The 14,456-nt window shown below is 55.0% G+C and overlaps 1 protein-coding gene across 1 annotated transcript; it reads right to left on the bottom strand.

Annotated features, from left to right (window-relative positions):
- Positions 1–5,411: 5,411 nt before the first annotated feature.
- On the bottom strand, positions 5,412–5,847 carry IUM83_06473 (uncharacterized protein; the record flags this gene model as incomplete). Its single annotated transcript, XM_067930684.1, has 2 exons — positions 5,412–5,505; positions 5,585–5,847. 2 exons carry the CDS (start codon positions 5,845–5,847, stop codon positions 5,412–5,414), a joined length of 357 nt encoding a protein of 118 aa, XP_067800427.1.
- Positions 5,848–14,456: the final 8,609 nt, after the last annotated feature.

Genomic DNA, 14,456 nt, shown 5'->3' with positions numbered 1-14,456 from the left:
AGAGTGATTAACGAATGGCCAACGCCTTCATGTCAAGGAACTGAGGCAGTTCATGGCCACGTACTTGTGCAAGTACGTGGAGGACTATGCGGGCAAGATCCGCCATGTCACAGCTTCTTAAGAAAGAAGCTGTGTGGAATTGGACACCCGATTGCCAAAAGGCATTTCGATACAGTCAAGCGGGGCTTGACTGAGGCGCCGATCTTGGCAGTGGCTGACCAAGATCGCCCATTTCACGTAGTGTGTGACGCATCCGATTTCGCGATCGGATGCGCGTTAATGCAGCACGATCACGAGGGCCGTGATCGTGTCGTCTACCAATCGCGTCAGCTGAAGCCAGCTGAGCGCAACTATCCGGTGCATGACAAGGAACTCCTTGCCATGAAGTATGCACTCGCAAAGTTCCGAGTGTATTTGCTTGGAAGTAGACCATTTGTGGTCTACACCGACCATGCTTCACTGCGCACCGCAGTGAAGTCGCCACATTTCACAAAGAATGGCGAGATGGCTCTCATTCTTTGCGGAGTATAACTTCCGGGTCGAATACAAACCCGGAAGATTGAACGTGGTGGCCGACGCGTTATCACGTCGGCCAGACTATGCAGAAGCTGTTGACGTCAATGCCATTGACGCCATGCGATCGAGCAAACCCACATCATCTCTGTTGGATGATGTGAAGGCCGCGTACGCGCACGACGCGGACGCGAAGCTCTTGCTGGCCTATGGCACAGCGCCTTCTGACAAGTCCCGTCAGAAGCTGCCCAAGCACCTTCGAGCGCGTGCACACCGCTTTCGTGTGCACGACGGACTGCTACTCTACAATGAAGTCGACGACAACGCGGATCGCGTTGTCGTGCCAAATGACCATGACCTGCGACTCAGGATCATGTACGAGTATCATGATGCCCCGACTGCGGGACATCTCGGACGTGAGAAGACTTACGTCCTTCACGCGCGACTTCTACTGGCACCACCAGTATAGTGGGTGCGCAAGTACATCCGTGCTTGCGAGGTATGCTAACGCGTGAAGCCTGCGCCATTCGCGCAGGCTCCACTGCAATCACTACCGACTCCGTCGGAGTGTTGGAAGTCCATGTCTTTGGACTTCATCTTTGGTCTTCCCCCGGACAGCGGAGGGAACACCGGTGTTGTGGTCTTTGTAGACCGTTTCAGCAAGATGGTACATCTTGCTGCGGTGCCAGCAGAGGTGACCGCGAAGCAGACAGCCCGTCTGCTCGTCGACATGGTGTTCAAACACCATGGCATGCCGTCCGACATCGTGTCGGACAGAGACCCGCGCTTCACAGCGCATCTGTGGCAAGAAGTGTTTACACTTCTTGGGAGCCAGCTTTCCATGTCGACTGCGGATCATCCGCAGACGGACGGTCAAACCGAGCGCGTGAATCGCGTGCTCGTCGATATTTTGAAGAGCTACGCTCACTCGTTCCAATACTGGAGCGAGTGTTTATCGATGGCAGAGTTTGCCATCAATAACTCAGTGCATGCCTCGACCGGGCATACACCGTTCTACGTGAATGCCATGCGGCATCCACGCCTCCCGAGTTTACTCGGAGTGATGGCTCCCACTTTAAGTGGGGGAGGATCTACGACTGCAATACAGCAGCCGCAGAAAACCGCTGACACTTGCACAGTGTCAGCTGCAACAATGGACAAACCATGAGTTGCGCAGGGCGCAGACTCCCCAACAACATGGTTAACGACCACGGGTCTGCGCAGGGCGCAGACACCGCAAAGAACCACGCAGAGGCCGGGCCTCTAGTGGAGAGCGAGCTGAATGACTTCAGCTCGGATGCAATCAGTTTCATCACCAAAAGACAAGCCGTGATTCGGTTTGTCCAAGACACAATAGCAGCTTCTGTTGATCAACAGAAGCTGAACGCAGACAATGCGGGCAGAGGCAACACAAATGAATTTAAAGTTGGTTCATTAGTTTTGTTAGCTACACAAAACCTGCCTAGACATGCAGTTTCGGATTTCGGAGCAAGCAAGCTTGCTCCGCGCTTCATCGGGCCGTTCACTGTGTTGGCACGGCACGGCAACGCATACACGCTAGACATACCGTCTAGCATGCGCCTCCATCCGACCTTTTACGTCGGACGGCTGAAGCCATACCGGCAGCACGAGCCATCTAGCTCGGCTGACCCGAAGCCTCGGCAGGAGCCGAGGCAGAAGCGGAGGACTTGGCCTCGGCGACGAGCAACCTCTCCTCCAGCGCGCGGACGCGCTGGAGCAACCCCTTCATCTGGGTCCCCAGCTCGACCTGGATATTCGAGGCGGTCTGCGAGACCGCCGCGACTTGGGCCTTCTGGTTCGCCAGCTCCTGTTTTAGGGCGGCGAACTCAGCGCCCTGCAGACGCTCCACGACGGTCACCCGGTCGTGGAGAGGCGCATACTGATCAGCCCGGGGCTGATCATACCCGGGCGTGTTCCCACCCCGCCACCGCCGATCCGTGACGCCCACGGCTCAACCCGCTGGATTGTTGAGCGGATTGTTGACCACAGTATCCCGAAAACGAACCCTCAAGGGGCTCGTTTTCGTATTCGTTGGAGAGGATTTCCTCCCCATCGAGATACATGGGAGCCGCGGAACGTCTTGCTGGAGGACGTTCCGGAAATGGTGAGGGCGTACGAGGAGCAGTACGCACTGGCACAGCGGAAGTAGAGCGAGCGCTGCGATCATCGCCAGCGCCCGAACCCTCACGTGCTAAGAACTTAGCACGGAGCTCTTTGAGACTCTCGCGCACACGGAACGACGTGTACCCGTTCAGGTCGCGGTCGCTCAAGCGGACCGCGCCTGGGAAGCACTTCGTGCACTGAAAGCCCTCGGGCACAGCGCACGGCACATTTGCCTCCTCAGCAGCAACATGAAGTTGCTCCAGCTTTCCACGCTTCGAGTACGTCTCGAAGCGATCACGCGCTTGCTTAATCCGATCACGGTAAGCACTCGGCCTCTTGTTGAAGTTCTCAACAAAGGCGTTCCAGCTTTGACAAAGTGCCTGCCATTCGGGCACTTTGCTGCGAGAAGAGGTCTTCTTGCTTTGAAACCATCGGAGCTCATGAAAGAGTCCGATGTAGTAATCGCGCCTTTGATGCGTTTCCGCATCAAAGTGCAGCTCGGCAGCCACAGCGTCATCTTTGATGGCGCTGCATACGTACAGCGGCACCTCATTCGGAGGTACCGAGTTCCCAAACCGGTCCGCAATCTCGGATGCGGACGGCATCCACGGATCGCGCGCTGCAGGCGCAGCGCGCGGAGAGCCTTGAGCTTTAACATCACGCGCTGCAGCAGCAGCGCGCGGAGTACTGAGAGCCCCAGCTGAAGCGAGTGGGGTATCACTCTCAGTACGCGAACGCTTCGAACTCGAAGCGTCCGATTCGTCCCCTTCACGCGGGCGAACGTTCTTGGCGTGAGGGTCGAGCGATTCGCTCGACACTGAGTCTTTACGCTTTGAGGGCGAGTCCTCCTCGCCCTCCATGTCTTCATCGTCGTCGTCGAAGTCGACGACGTCACCGTACTTCGCCTTCTGGCGTTCGAAGTAGTCGTCGATGGAGAGATGACTCCCCATCGACTTTGCGGACTTCTTCTGAGGCGCGCTCATCGTTGAATGAGCGCGGATTTCTTCTCCAAACGCGGAGAATTGACGAATGGTCAATTCCAAAGATTGACGTGCGGGGACCCCGCGCGTCTAACCTTAAGGGGGGGATGGTGTAACGGGTTACACGTACAAGTGGCTGCAAGCCACTTGTGAATTTAACAGATAGGTTATCTGTTAAACGTTTTGGATACTTCCTCACATTGGTGTAAGACACACCGATGGATACATTGAAGTGGACCACCACAGTGAGTGGTCCACACATACCCAAAAGATCCTATTGGTAGAAAGCAGCATCTTTCTACCAATCAGAGACATGCATATTAGCGGGGCTCTGACAGCCAGCCGCTGCCAACCCTTTCATAGATGATAAACAGTTTTTAGCAGATTTTAGAGGAAGATCAATTTACAAACAATACAGTTCTCATTTTACCTAATCTAAGTCACTTGGAATCCTTTTGTTACTTAACTTATATTTGTGTATTCAAATATAATTAACCTAAGTAATTACTAAGTACTTACGCTTCCTCATACACGTTGCGCAACGTGTAAGCTAAAGTAGTGAGTCAAGTTAGACCCACTACACCTACTCACTTTGGGACAATGGATCTGGGAACCTGACGCGAACAGTGCCCGTGGACCGCTACGTTGAAGTCTTTCCTGCGCTGCGCACGCCGATATTGAGAACACTAGAGCGGTCAGACATCCCTGTGAAGCGGAAGGATGCTACCGCATTATGGGTAGCGATGTGTGGACACATTACAAAGGCATTTCCAGCTCCAAGTTCTCGCCGTTTGCTCGTGTGTGATAATTTCTATACTAGACACAACGCCGTTTGCTCGTGTGTGATAATTTCTATACTAGACACAACTTTGCTAAGACGATACTTGCATTTATAGACGACGAGATGAAAATGCTAGGAACCGTGAGAATATTACTACAGCGTAAGTGGGTTAGCCCCGAACTAGACGCAGCTAAAGCTCGAATGGACGCTTCTCCGCGCGGGTCATGGGAACTAGTTGCAGCTATCGATGTACCGACAGGCTGGGAAAAACTACAGGATGCTCGCAAACGTGCTCAGAAAAAACTACCTCCTCACCTTCAAACAACTTATGTCCCACCGATTACAATAGCGACCAATGCTGGATACGTAGTATTCCGCGACAAACTTACGGTCATTTTCTATACGAACGATCTTGCTGGTACATCGTTACAGCGCATCCTCCGCGGTGATTCTCCAGAAGCTATTATGTTGTGTCGTGAGCTTGCCACGCTGCATCGCTGGACGGGAGACCAAGTATTGCACCGACAGACGTTCCAAGTACCTGCCCCTATCGTGGCCTACAACATGTTCATGAACGGTGTAGATAGAGTGTATCAGTTGAGAAGTACCAACCCATTCCGACGAAAAGAAAAGCGCTTGTCGATGGGTATCCTTACATGGGCTATCGATTTAGCACTTCTAAACGCTTTTGCGCTGTTCCAAAAGATTTCTGGGCCGGACTTTCCACACGTCACACTGCGTGAATTCAAGAGGCGTGTTGCAGAGAAGTTGACTGGCGTCCAGCGAGCCCGATTAGAGAAATCACGCCGACAGCAACCTGCACCAGTTGAGCCACTGAATCAAGTATTAGGAGCCGATGACAACTTGCATGCTCTTACGCCAAACTCGAGGAAGGAGTCATCAGGCAAACTTACCTGTTACTTGTGCTCGCTAAGAGGCTTCTCAAAGAAGGCGCTATTTGGTTGTACTGGCTGCCACCGTGGGTTCCACATTCCCTGCTTCGCTGTGTTTAACTATCGAAACACGCTGACGTCCACCTCCCTCACTGTCCGCTCTGCGCTGGATGCCGTGTGCACCGCGGCATCTGGAGACGCCGCACAGACGCGACTGAAGAAGAACAAGACGATTACATATCTCGATCAGCTAGAGCTTCCTTAGCTACACGATAACCGAATTAATACAGTACCTAATGGTGCCATTCAAGTTGTCAATCTGCTTCTCCACACAGCATGGAGCAGCAACCTCCGTGGTCTTGCAAAGAAATCCATGTTTCAGGTAGAAATAGAGATGCAGGAGAGAGCGCTTGATGCGCCGTGGAGTGCGCCTCTTGTGCGTAGACGTCAGCATTCGGAGACTGTTGCCGATGATCACCTTGCTGAACTGCTGCCACTCGCAGGGCGCGTCGCCACAGGAACTGCACACTGGTGGGGAGGAATCGCTGTGCGCCATGCGCTCTGTTTCGAAATTTCAAACTGAAGGGTAGTACCGTGATGCACATTGGGAACGCCACGTTTCCACCAACAGCTGCCTGATAGATCAAATAATCAGTAGGGGCGCGCTCTCATTGGTCTAGTAACAGGTCTGCAGCGGGCCTGTAAAAAGCCCTGGTAGTGAAAGGGTTAACCCTTTCACTAGAGTAATGGGTTACTCTGTCCCTACCGATAATCCCTCTGTGCAATTCATTTTCCGATTTACGATTCAGTCCGCAATTCATAGCTCAATTCATTGAACTCTTAGTGCAGCACCAGCGCCAGCCATCCTAACGCTGTAATTCTGGGGATTTTCGTTCATGGATGGATAGCAGGCAGCTTATGATCCTCATCAACATTCACATGCACATTTTACATCGCCTGCACCAACCTTCGTCATGACGCGCCCAATTGTCCCCCCCCCTCCCGCACTCAGTCGCGGTGGCATCCGGCGGCATCGCCCCCTTTGTACCCATGTGTCCTAGAGCCCCGTCTGATCGAGCCTGTATATGTCACCCCGCCTCCTCGCGCACAATTCACAGAACTGGGCCCAGCACGCGGAGGTCGGCAAAAAGATGCTGTGTGGAAGCTGGTTGGCGTCGACGCAGACAACACGGTGTGGTGTCTGCGCTGTGGTCAGCTAAGTCACACCCAAGGCAACAACCATGCCGCCCGCGTCCGACGCTACGTGTACGAGAAATGTGTCGAGCCTCCTGTGCAACCGATGATCACGGACGCGTTCAAGCGTGCATTGCCACTCTGTGAGATGAAAGAGTTTCATGCGTGTTTTACTCAGTGGATTTTCTCTACGGGGATGGCCTTCTACAAGGTAGAGCATAGTACGCTGCTAAGGGCCCTGCAACAGTTGGAACCTGGCACCAAACTGCCGAGCAGTTTTCAGCTTGCGACGATCTTACTGGATGGAACCTACTCCAAGTCGCTGCTAGAGATGCACGTTGAGCCGGAAGATCACGTCGTGACTATAGTCACCGACGACTGGACGGCATCAACGGGCTGATTGTAACGGGGTTACACGCACAAGTGGCTACAAGCCACTTGTGATTTTAACAGATAGGTTATCTGTTAAAGGTTTTAGATACTTCCTCACATTGGTGTAAGGCACACCAATGGATACATTGAAGTGGGCCACCACAATGAGTGGTCCACACATACCCAAAAGATCCTATTGGTAGAAAGCAGCATCTTTCTACCAATCAGAGACATGCATATTAGCGGGGCTCTGACAGCCAGCCGCTGCCAACCCTTTCATAGATGATAAACAGTTTTTAGCAGATTTTAGAGGAAGATCAATTTACAAACAATACAGTTCTCATTTTACCTAATCTAAGTCACTTGGAATCCTTTTCTTACTTAACTTATATTTGTGTATTCAAATATAATTAACCTAAGTAATTACTAAGTACTTACGCTTCCTCATACACGTTGTGCAACGTGTAAGCTAAAGTAGTGAGTCAAGTTAGACCCACTACACCTGGTAGCACTTTGTAGTCCGTCCAACGACCGACTGCTTGACGTTCGTACGCGGTGTACGAACGCGGAGCCGAGAACCACATGAGCACGGAGGTGCCCATGGAGAGCTCCAACACGCCTGCAACGCATGTTGCACGCGCTGACTGCCCCCACCTGTCTGACCCAGAGTGGGAGGCCCTCAAACGACTGTCAACAGTCATTGGAGAAGCGGCGATAGCTACAATACTGCGTACGCTATCGCCGACGGAGCAACATGGTGCTGCTCTGGGGTTCATCATGAAGGAGCAGCGTGACGCTGCCTCCTCAGTGACGGCGTCGTCAGGGACGACACCGCGTGCTCAACCATTAAAGTTGAGCGTAAGCAATTACGTGGGAAGAGAGGGCGAGCCTCTCCTCCGATGGCTTGTCGAACTCGACACAGCCATAGCGGCTCGACGCATCGTCGACCCGCTGTCGAAGGTCGCGTTCGCCATGTCCTGCCTTGGCGGACGCGCAAGGAGTTGGGCGTATGGACGCCGACTCTCCGATCCTACGTGCTTCAGCACGTACGAAGTGTTCAAAGAGGAGCTCAAACAAGCGTTTGAGCCCCCGCAAAACGAATTCCGGTCGAGGGCGGAGTTCCTCGACCTTCAGCAGGGTAAGCATGACGTCCGTGCTTACGCGCAGCGCGCACGATATTTGGTATCAAATATCGTGACTAACCCGATTGACGAGGCGACCAAGGTCGTCACGTTCATGAAGGGGCTTAGAGATGGGCCTGTGAAGACCTATCTCTTCCGAGCGTACCCGAGTACTCTCGAAGCTGCGATTACTCTTGCCATGCAAGAAGAGTTTAGCCTGCGGCAGGCTAAACTACATGTGAACGTACCGAGGCCGCAACCGCGCCCGGTAGCGAGGCCGGGAGGTCCAGAACCAATGGACCTCTCGAACACAACGACTGCTGGTTACCAGCAGCAGGGAGGCAACGTGTGATGCTTCCGTTGCGGAAGGATCGGTCACTTTGCACGGGAGTGCACAGCTCCCATGCCCCCCTGGAGGTGGCCGTCGTGGCGATGCTAGGCATCGCCGCGGACCAACAAAAAACGCGAACATCCAGTAGGCGCGGGGCGCCCTACTGGTAATGCAGTCGCGCGTGCCGACATCGGGCACGCGACACTGAGGACTGCAGCCCCAGTGAGACCAGCTCTCACTGTAAGAAACAAGATGACAGGCCGAACCTAGTCATCTTGAGGTTTACTCGAAGAGAGCGAGTGACTCTCTTCGAGCTTTGGTAGATTCAGGCGCGTCGAACAACTTTGTTCGACTACGAAGCCTGTCGAGACTTGACTTCGAGGAGGTACATACACCTCGAAGTCTTCTGGAGGTACGACTGGCAACAGGTGCCATCGTGAAGACCGAGAAGCGCGTCGTGAACGTGCGCTTCTCGTACAAACAACGAGTGTTTGTCGAACACTTTATCGTCCTGGACCTGGACGATAAGTTCGACGTAGTAATGGGCATGCCGTGGCTTGCACGGCATGATCCGGTAATAGACTGGAAGAAGCGCACGCTCGTGCGCTTCGGACGCGACAGCGGAACAGAGAGCGATGGCCCTGTTACCGCAGCGCACGCACCAGCAGGTGCGCGCGGCTCACCAGTCGAGACAGCGCTTTATGCTGCTGTCCCGGAGTGCCAAGAAGTGCGCGAGGGCGCACACAGTGAGACCAACGTCGGCAATGCTGCCGACGTCGGAAGAAAAAAGATGTGTTGGTTCCGGGAACCAACACCCACGTTCAAGCGTGTAAGGGACAGTCCCTGACCCGAAGCGGTCAGGTCGACAACGACGCGTCGGCTCCGGGAGCCGACGCACCCTCGGTCATGAGGGGCTCCGCCAATGAATGGCGTCGAGGTGACGAAGGCGTGTCAACTCCGGGAGTTGACGCTGCAAACAGTGCGGACGGTTGCAAACGTACCGCACTGACGCAATTTGCATGCTGTCGTGCAGCCGGGCTGCACGACGAAGCGCTATGCGATCAAGCCGGGCTTGATATCGCGCGCCCGCAGACAGGGTCTGCCGGCGAAGGGACACATTGCCGTGCAGCCGGGCTGCACGAAGGAAAATGCGGTCAAGCCGGGCTTGATACCGCGCGCCCGCGGACAGGGTCCGCCGGCGAACGACAGTCCACGGCCGGGCCTGGACCAGAAGAACAACTGTGCGGAGCCGGGCTCCGCACAACAAGAAGACGGCGTAAGCGGAAAACGCTGCGCAAGTCTCGGTCCGGGACCGAGACGCAACAAGAGCAGTCTGCTGGGCAGACTGCGGCGGTGACGCCGAATGTCAAGACGCTAAGCGTCTTGACGCGCACCGATACTGGATTCCAGTATCGTGACATGGAACTCGCTAGTCCTCCGACGACGGCGTCGGAGTTGACTTCGCTTCCAGCCATGAGCTGGAAGCGCTTCACGCGCGACTTGCACGATGGACGCATCGAGCAAGTCTGCGTTCTTTCGGACAGCGAAAGAACGGCGAGGCGAGAGCGAAGAGCTGAGGCAGCTCTTCATGGAAGTACCACTGAGAGTGAAGAGACCATCAGTGCGAAGACGAAGCGAGAGCGCTTCGAGGAACAAAGTTGGGACTCGCTGAAGTCGAGTCCCTATTACGAATTGTTGAGGGAGTACAAAGACGTACTCCCGGAAGAGATGCCTGCGGAGCTTCCGCAGGATAAGGGCATTCAGCACGAGATTGATCTCGTGCCGGGCGCGAAGTACTGTGTCACGCGGCAGTGGCCACTGCCGCGAGAGCAAGTGAAAGCGATCGACGACTTCTTTGAAAGTCGTCGTAAAGCAGGACAAGTGCGGGAATCAAAGTCCCCGCACAGTGCTCCGACGTTCTGTGTCAAGAAGCCACAGGGCGGATGGCGCATCGTTCATGCCTACAACAAGCTGAACGATGCGACGGTACCGGCGCAGACGCCGATACCACGAAAAGATGTTATCATCGATTCGATGGCCGGGAGCACCGTTTACAGTGCTCTCGACTTGCGAGATGGATTTTATCAAATCCTAATGCGTGAGAGCGATATCCCTCTCACGGCAGTGAGCACGCCAAGCGGCATGCTCTGGGAATGGCTAGTGATGCCACAGGGGCTTAAGAATGCCCCTGCGACTTTCAACAGGTGCGTGACGCACTTGTTGCGCTCGGTGCGCGACTTCGCACCGAGCTACTTCGATGATGTATTCGTCCGCTGCCAGGCTGTGGACGGGAAGACCGACGTAGAGATGCACAGGGTGCATCTCCGGAAGCTACTTGAGCTTATGCGAAAGCATAAGCTCTACGCGAACCTGAAGAAGTGTATCTTCGGGGCGAGCGAGATACCCGTCCTCGGGTGTCTCGTAGGGAAGAATGGTGTTCGCCCTGACCCGGAAAAGGTCAGGGTGATCAATGAATGGCCAACGCCTTCAAGTCTCAAGGAACTGAGGCAGTTCCTTGGCTTGGCCACGTACTTGTGCAAGTACGTGGAGGACTATGCGGGCAAGATCCGCCCGCTGTCACAGCTTCTTAAGAAAGAAGCTGTGTGGAATTGGACACCCGATTGCCAAAAGGCATTCGATGATGCAGTCAAGCGGGGCTTGACTGAGGCGCCGATCTTGGCAGTGGCTGACCAAGATCGCCCATTTCACGTAGTGTGTGACGCATCCGATTTCGCGATCGGATGCGCGTTGATGCAGCACGATCACGAGGGCCGTGATCGTGTCGTCTACCAATCGCGTCAGCTGAAGCCAGCTGAGCGCAACTATCCGGTGCATGACAAGGAACTCCTTGCCATGAAGTATGCACTCGCAAAGTTCCGAGTGTATTTGCTTGGGAGTAGACCATTTGTGGTCTACACCGACCATGCATCACTGCGCACCGCAGTGAAGTCGCCACACATATCACAAAGAATGGCGAGATGGCTCTCATTCTTTGCGGAGTATAACTTCCGGGTCGAGTACAAACCCGGAAGATTGAATGTAGTGGCCGACGCGTTATCACGTCGGCCGGACTATGCAGAAGCTGTTGACGTCAATGCCATTGACGCCATGCGATCGAGCAAACCCACATCATCTCTGTTGGATGATGTGAAGGCCGCGTACGCGCACGACGCGGACGCGAAGCTCTTGCTGGCCTATGGCACAGCGCCTTCTGACAAGTCCCGTCAGAAGCTGCCCAAGCACCTTCGAGCGCGTGCACACCGCTTTCGTGTGCACGACGGCCTACTGCTTTACAATGCAGTCGACGACAACGCGGATCGCGTTGTCGTGCCAAATGACCATGACCTGCGACTCAGGATCATGTACGAGTATCATGATGCCCCGACTGCGGGATATCTCGGACGTGAGAAGACTTACGTCCTTCTCACGCGCGACTTCTACTGGCACCACCAGTATAGTGGGTGCGCAAGTACATCCGTGCTTGCGAGGTATGCCAACGCGTGAAGCCTGCGCCATTCGCGCAGGCTCCACTGTAATCACTACCGACTCCGTCGGAGTGTTGGAAGTCCATGTCTTTGGACTTCATCTTTGGTCTTCCCCGGACAGCGGAGGGAACACCGGTGTTGTGGTCTTTGTAGACCGTTTCAGCAAGATGGTACATCTTGCTGCGGTGCCAGCAGAGGTGACCGCGAAGCAGACAGCCCGTCTGCTCGTCGACATGGTGTTCAAACACCATGGCATGCCGTCCGACATCGTGTCGGACAGAGACCCGCGCTTCACAGCGCATCTGTGGCAAGAAGTGTTTACACTTCTTGGGAGCCAGCTTTCCATGTCGACTGCGGATCATCCGCAGACGGACGGTCAAACCGAGCGCGTGAATCGCGTGCTCGTCGATATTTTGAAGAGCTACGCTCACTCGTTCCAATACTGGAGCGAGTGTTTATCGATGGCAGAGTTTGCCATCAATAACTCAGTGCATGCCTCGACCGGGCATACACCGTTCTACGTGAATGCCATGCGGCATCCACCCCTGCCGAGCTTAATCGGAGGGATGGCTCCCACTTTAAGTGGGGGAGGATCTACGATTACACCCAACAGCCGCAGAAAACCGCTGACACATACACAGTGTCAGCTGCAACAACAAGAGGACAAACAGCGTCTCGTTCGAAGCAGGCGAGCTAGAATGAAGAGAATGGGCTGCGCAGGGCGCAGACCTTGGCAGGAAAAACCAAGGGTCGGTGCAGGGCGCAGACACCCAGAACAAGGAGAACGAGTCTGTACAGGACACAAACTCCACAAGTAACATGGCCAACGACCACGGGTCTGCGCAGGGCGCAGACACCGCAAAGAACCACGCAGAGGCCGGGCCTCTAGCGGAGAGCGAGCTGAATGACTTCAGCTCGGATGCAATCAGTTTCATCACCAAAAGACAAGCCGTGATTCGGTTTGTCCAAGACACTATAGCAGCTTCTGTTGATCAACAGAAGCTGAACGCAGACAATGCGGGCAGAGGCAACACAAATGAATTCAAAGTTGGTTCATTAGTTTTGTTAGCTACACAAAACCTGCCTAGACATGCAGTTTCGGATTTCGGAGCAAGCTTGCTTGCTCCGCGCTTCATCGGGCCGTTCACTGTGTTGGCACGGCACGGCAACGCATACACGCTAGACATACCGTCTAGCATGCGCCTCCATCCGACTTTTTATGTCGGACGGCTGAAGCCATACCTGCAGCACGAGCCATCTAGCTCGACTGACCCGAAGCCTCGGCAGGAGCCGAGGCAGAAGCGGAGGACTTGGCCTCGGCGACGAGCAACCTCTCCTCCAGCGCGCGGACGCGCTGGAGCAACCCCTTCATCTGGGTCCCCAGCTCGACCTGGATGTTCGAGGCGGTCTGCGAGACCGCCGCGACTTGGGCCTTCTGGTTCGCCAGCTCCTGTTTTAGGGCGGCGAACTCAGCGCCCTGCAGACGCTCCACGACGGTTACCCGGTCGTGGAGAGGCGCATACTGATCAGCCCGGGGCTGATCATACCCGGGGCGTGTTCCCACCCCCGCCACCGCCGATCCGTGACGCCCGCGGCTCAACCCGCTGGATTGTTGAGCGGATTGTTGACCATAGTATCCCGAATACGAACCCTCAAGGGGCTCGTTTTCGTATTCGTTGGAGAGGATTTCCTCCTCATCAAGATACATGGGAGCCGCGGAACGTCTTGCTGGAGGACGTTCCGGAAATGGTGAGGGCGTACGAAGAGCAGTACGCGCTGGCGCAGCGGAAGTAACACGAGCGCTGCGATCATCGCTAGCGCCCGAACCCTCACGTGCTAAGAACTTAGCACGGAGCTCTTTGAGACTCTCGGGCACACGGAACGACGTGTACCCGTTCAGGTCGCGGTCGCTCAAGCGGACCGCGCCTGGGAAGCACTTCGTGCACTGAAAGCCCTCGGGCACAGCGCACGGCACATTTGCCTCCTCAGCAGCAACATGAAGTTGCTCCAGCTTTCCACGCTTCGAGTACGTCTCGAAGCGATCACGCGCTTGCTTAATCCGATCACGGTAAGCACTCGGCCTCTTGTTGAAGTTTTCAGCAAAGGCGTTCCAGCTTTGACAAAGTGCCTGCCATTCGGACACTTTGCTGCGAGAAGAGGTCTTCTTGCTTTGAAACCATCGGAGCTCATGAAAGAGTCCGATGTAGTAATCGCGCCTTTGATGCGTTTCCGCATCAAAGTGCAGCTCGGCAGCCACAGCGTCATCTTTGATGGCGCTGCATACGTACAGCGGCACCTCATTCGGAGGTACCGAGTTCCCAAACCGGTCCGCAATCTCGGATGCGGACGGCATCCACGGATCCCGCGCTGCAGGTGCAGCGCGCGGAGAGCCTTGAGCTTTGACATCACGCGCTGTAGCAACAGCGCGCGGAGTACTGAGAGCCCCAGCGGAAGCGAGTGGGGTATCGCTCTCAGTACGCGAACGCTTCGAACTCGAAGCGTCCGATTCGTCCCCTTCACGCGGACGAACGTTCTTGGCGTGAGGGTCGAGCGATTCGCTCGACACTGAGTCTTTACGCTTTGAGGGCGAGTCCTCCTCGCCCTCCATATCTTCATCGTCGTCGTCGAAGTCGATGACGTCGCCGTACTTCGCCTTATGGCG

The sequence above is a fragment of the Phytophthora cinnamomi genome (genome assembly GCF_018691715.1).
Source record: "Phytophthora cinnamomi strain GKB4 chromosome Unknown Contig1, whole genome shotgun sequence".
NCBI classification, from domain to species: domain Eukaryota; phylum Oomycota; class Peronosporomycetes; order Peronosporales; family Peronosporaceae; genus Phytophthora; species Phytophthora cinnamomi.
Note: the sequence above shows the minus strand (reverse complement) of the source record. Positions and strands in the feature narration are given on the sequence as shown.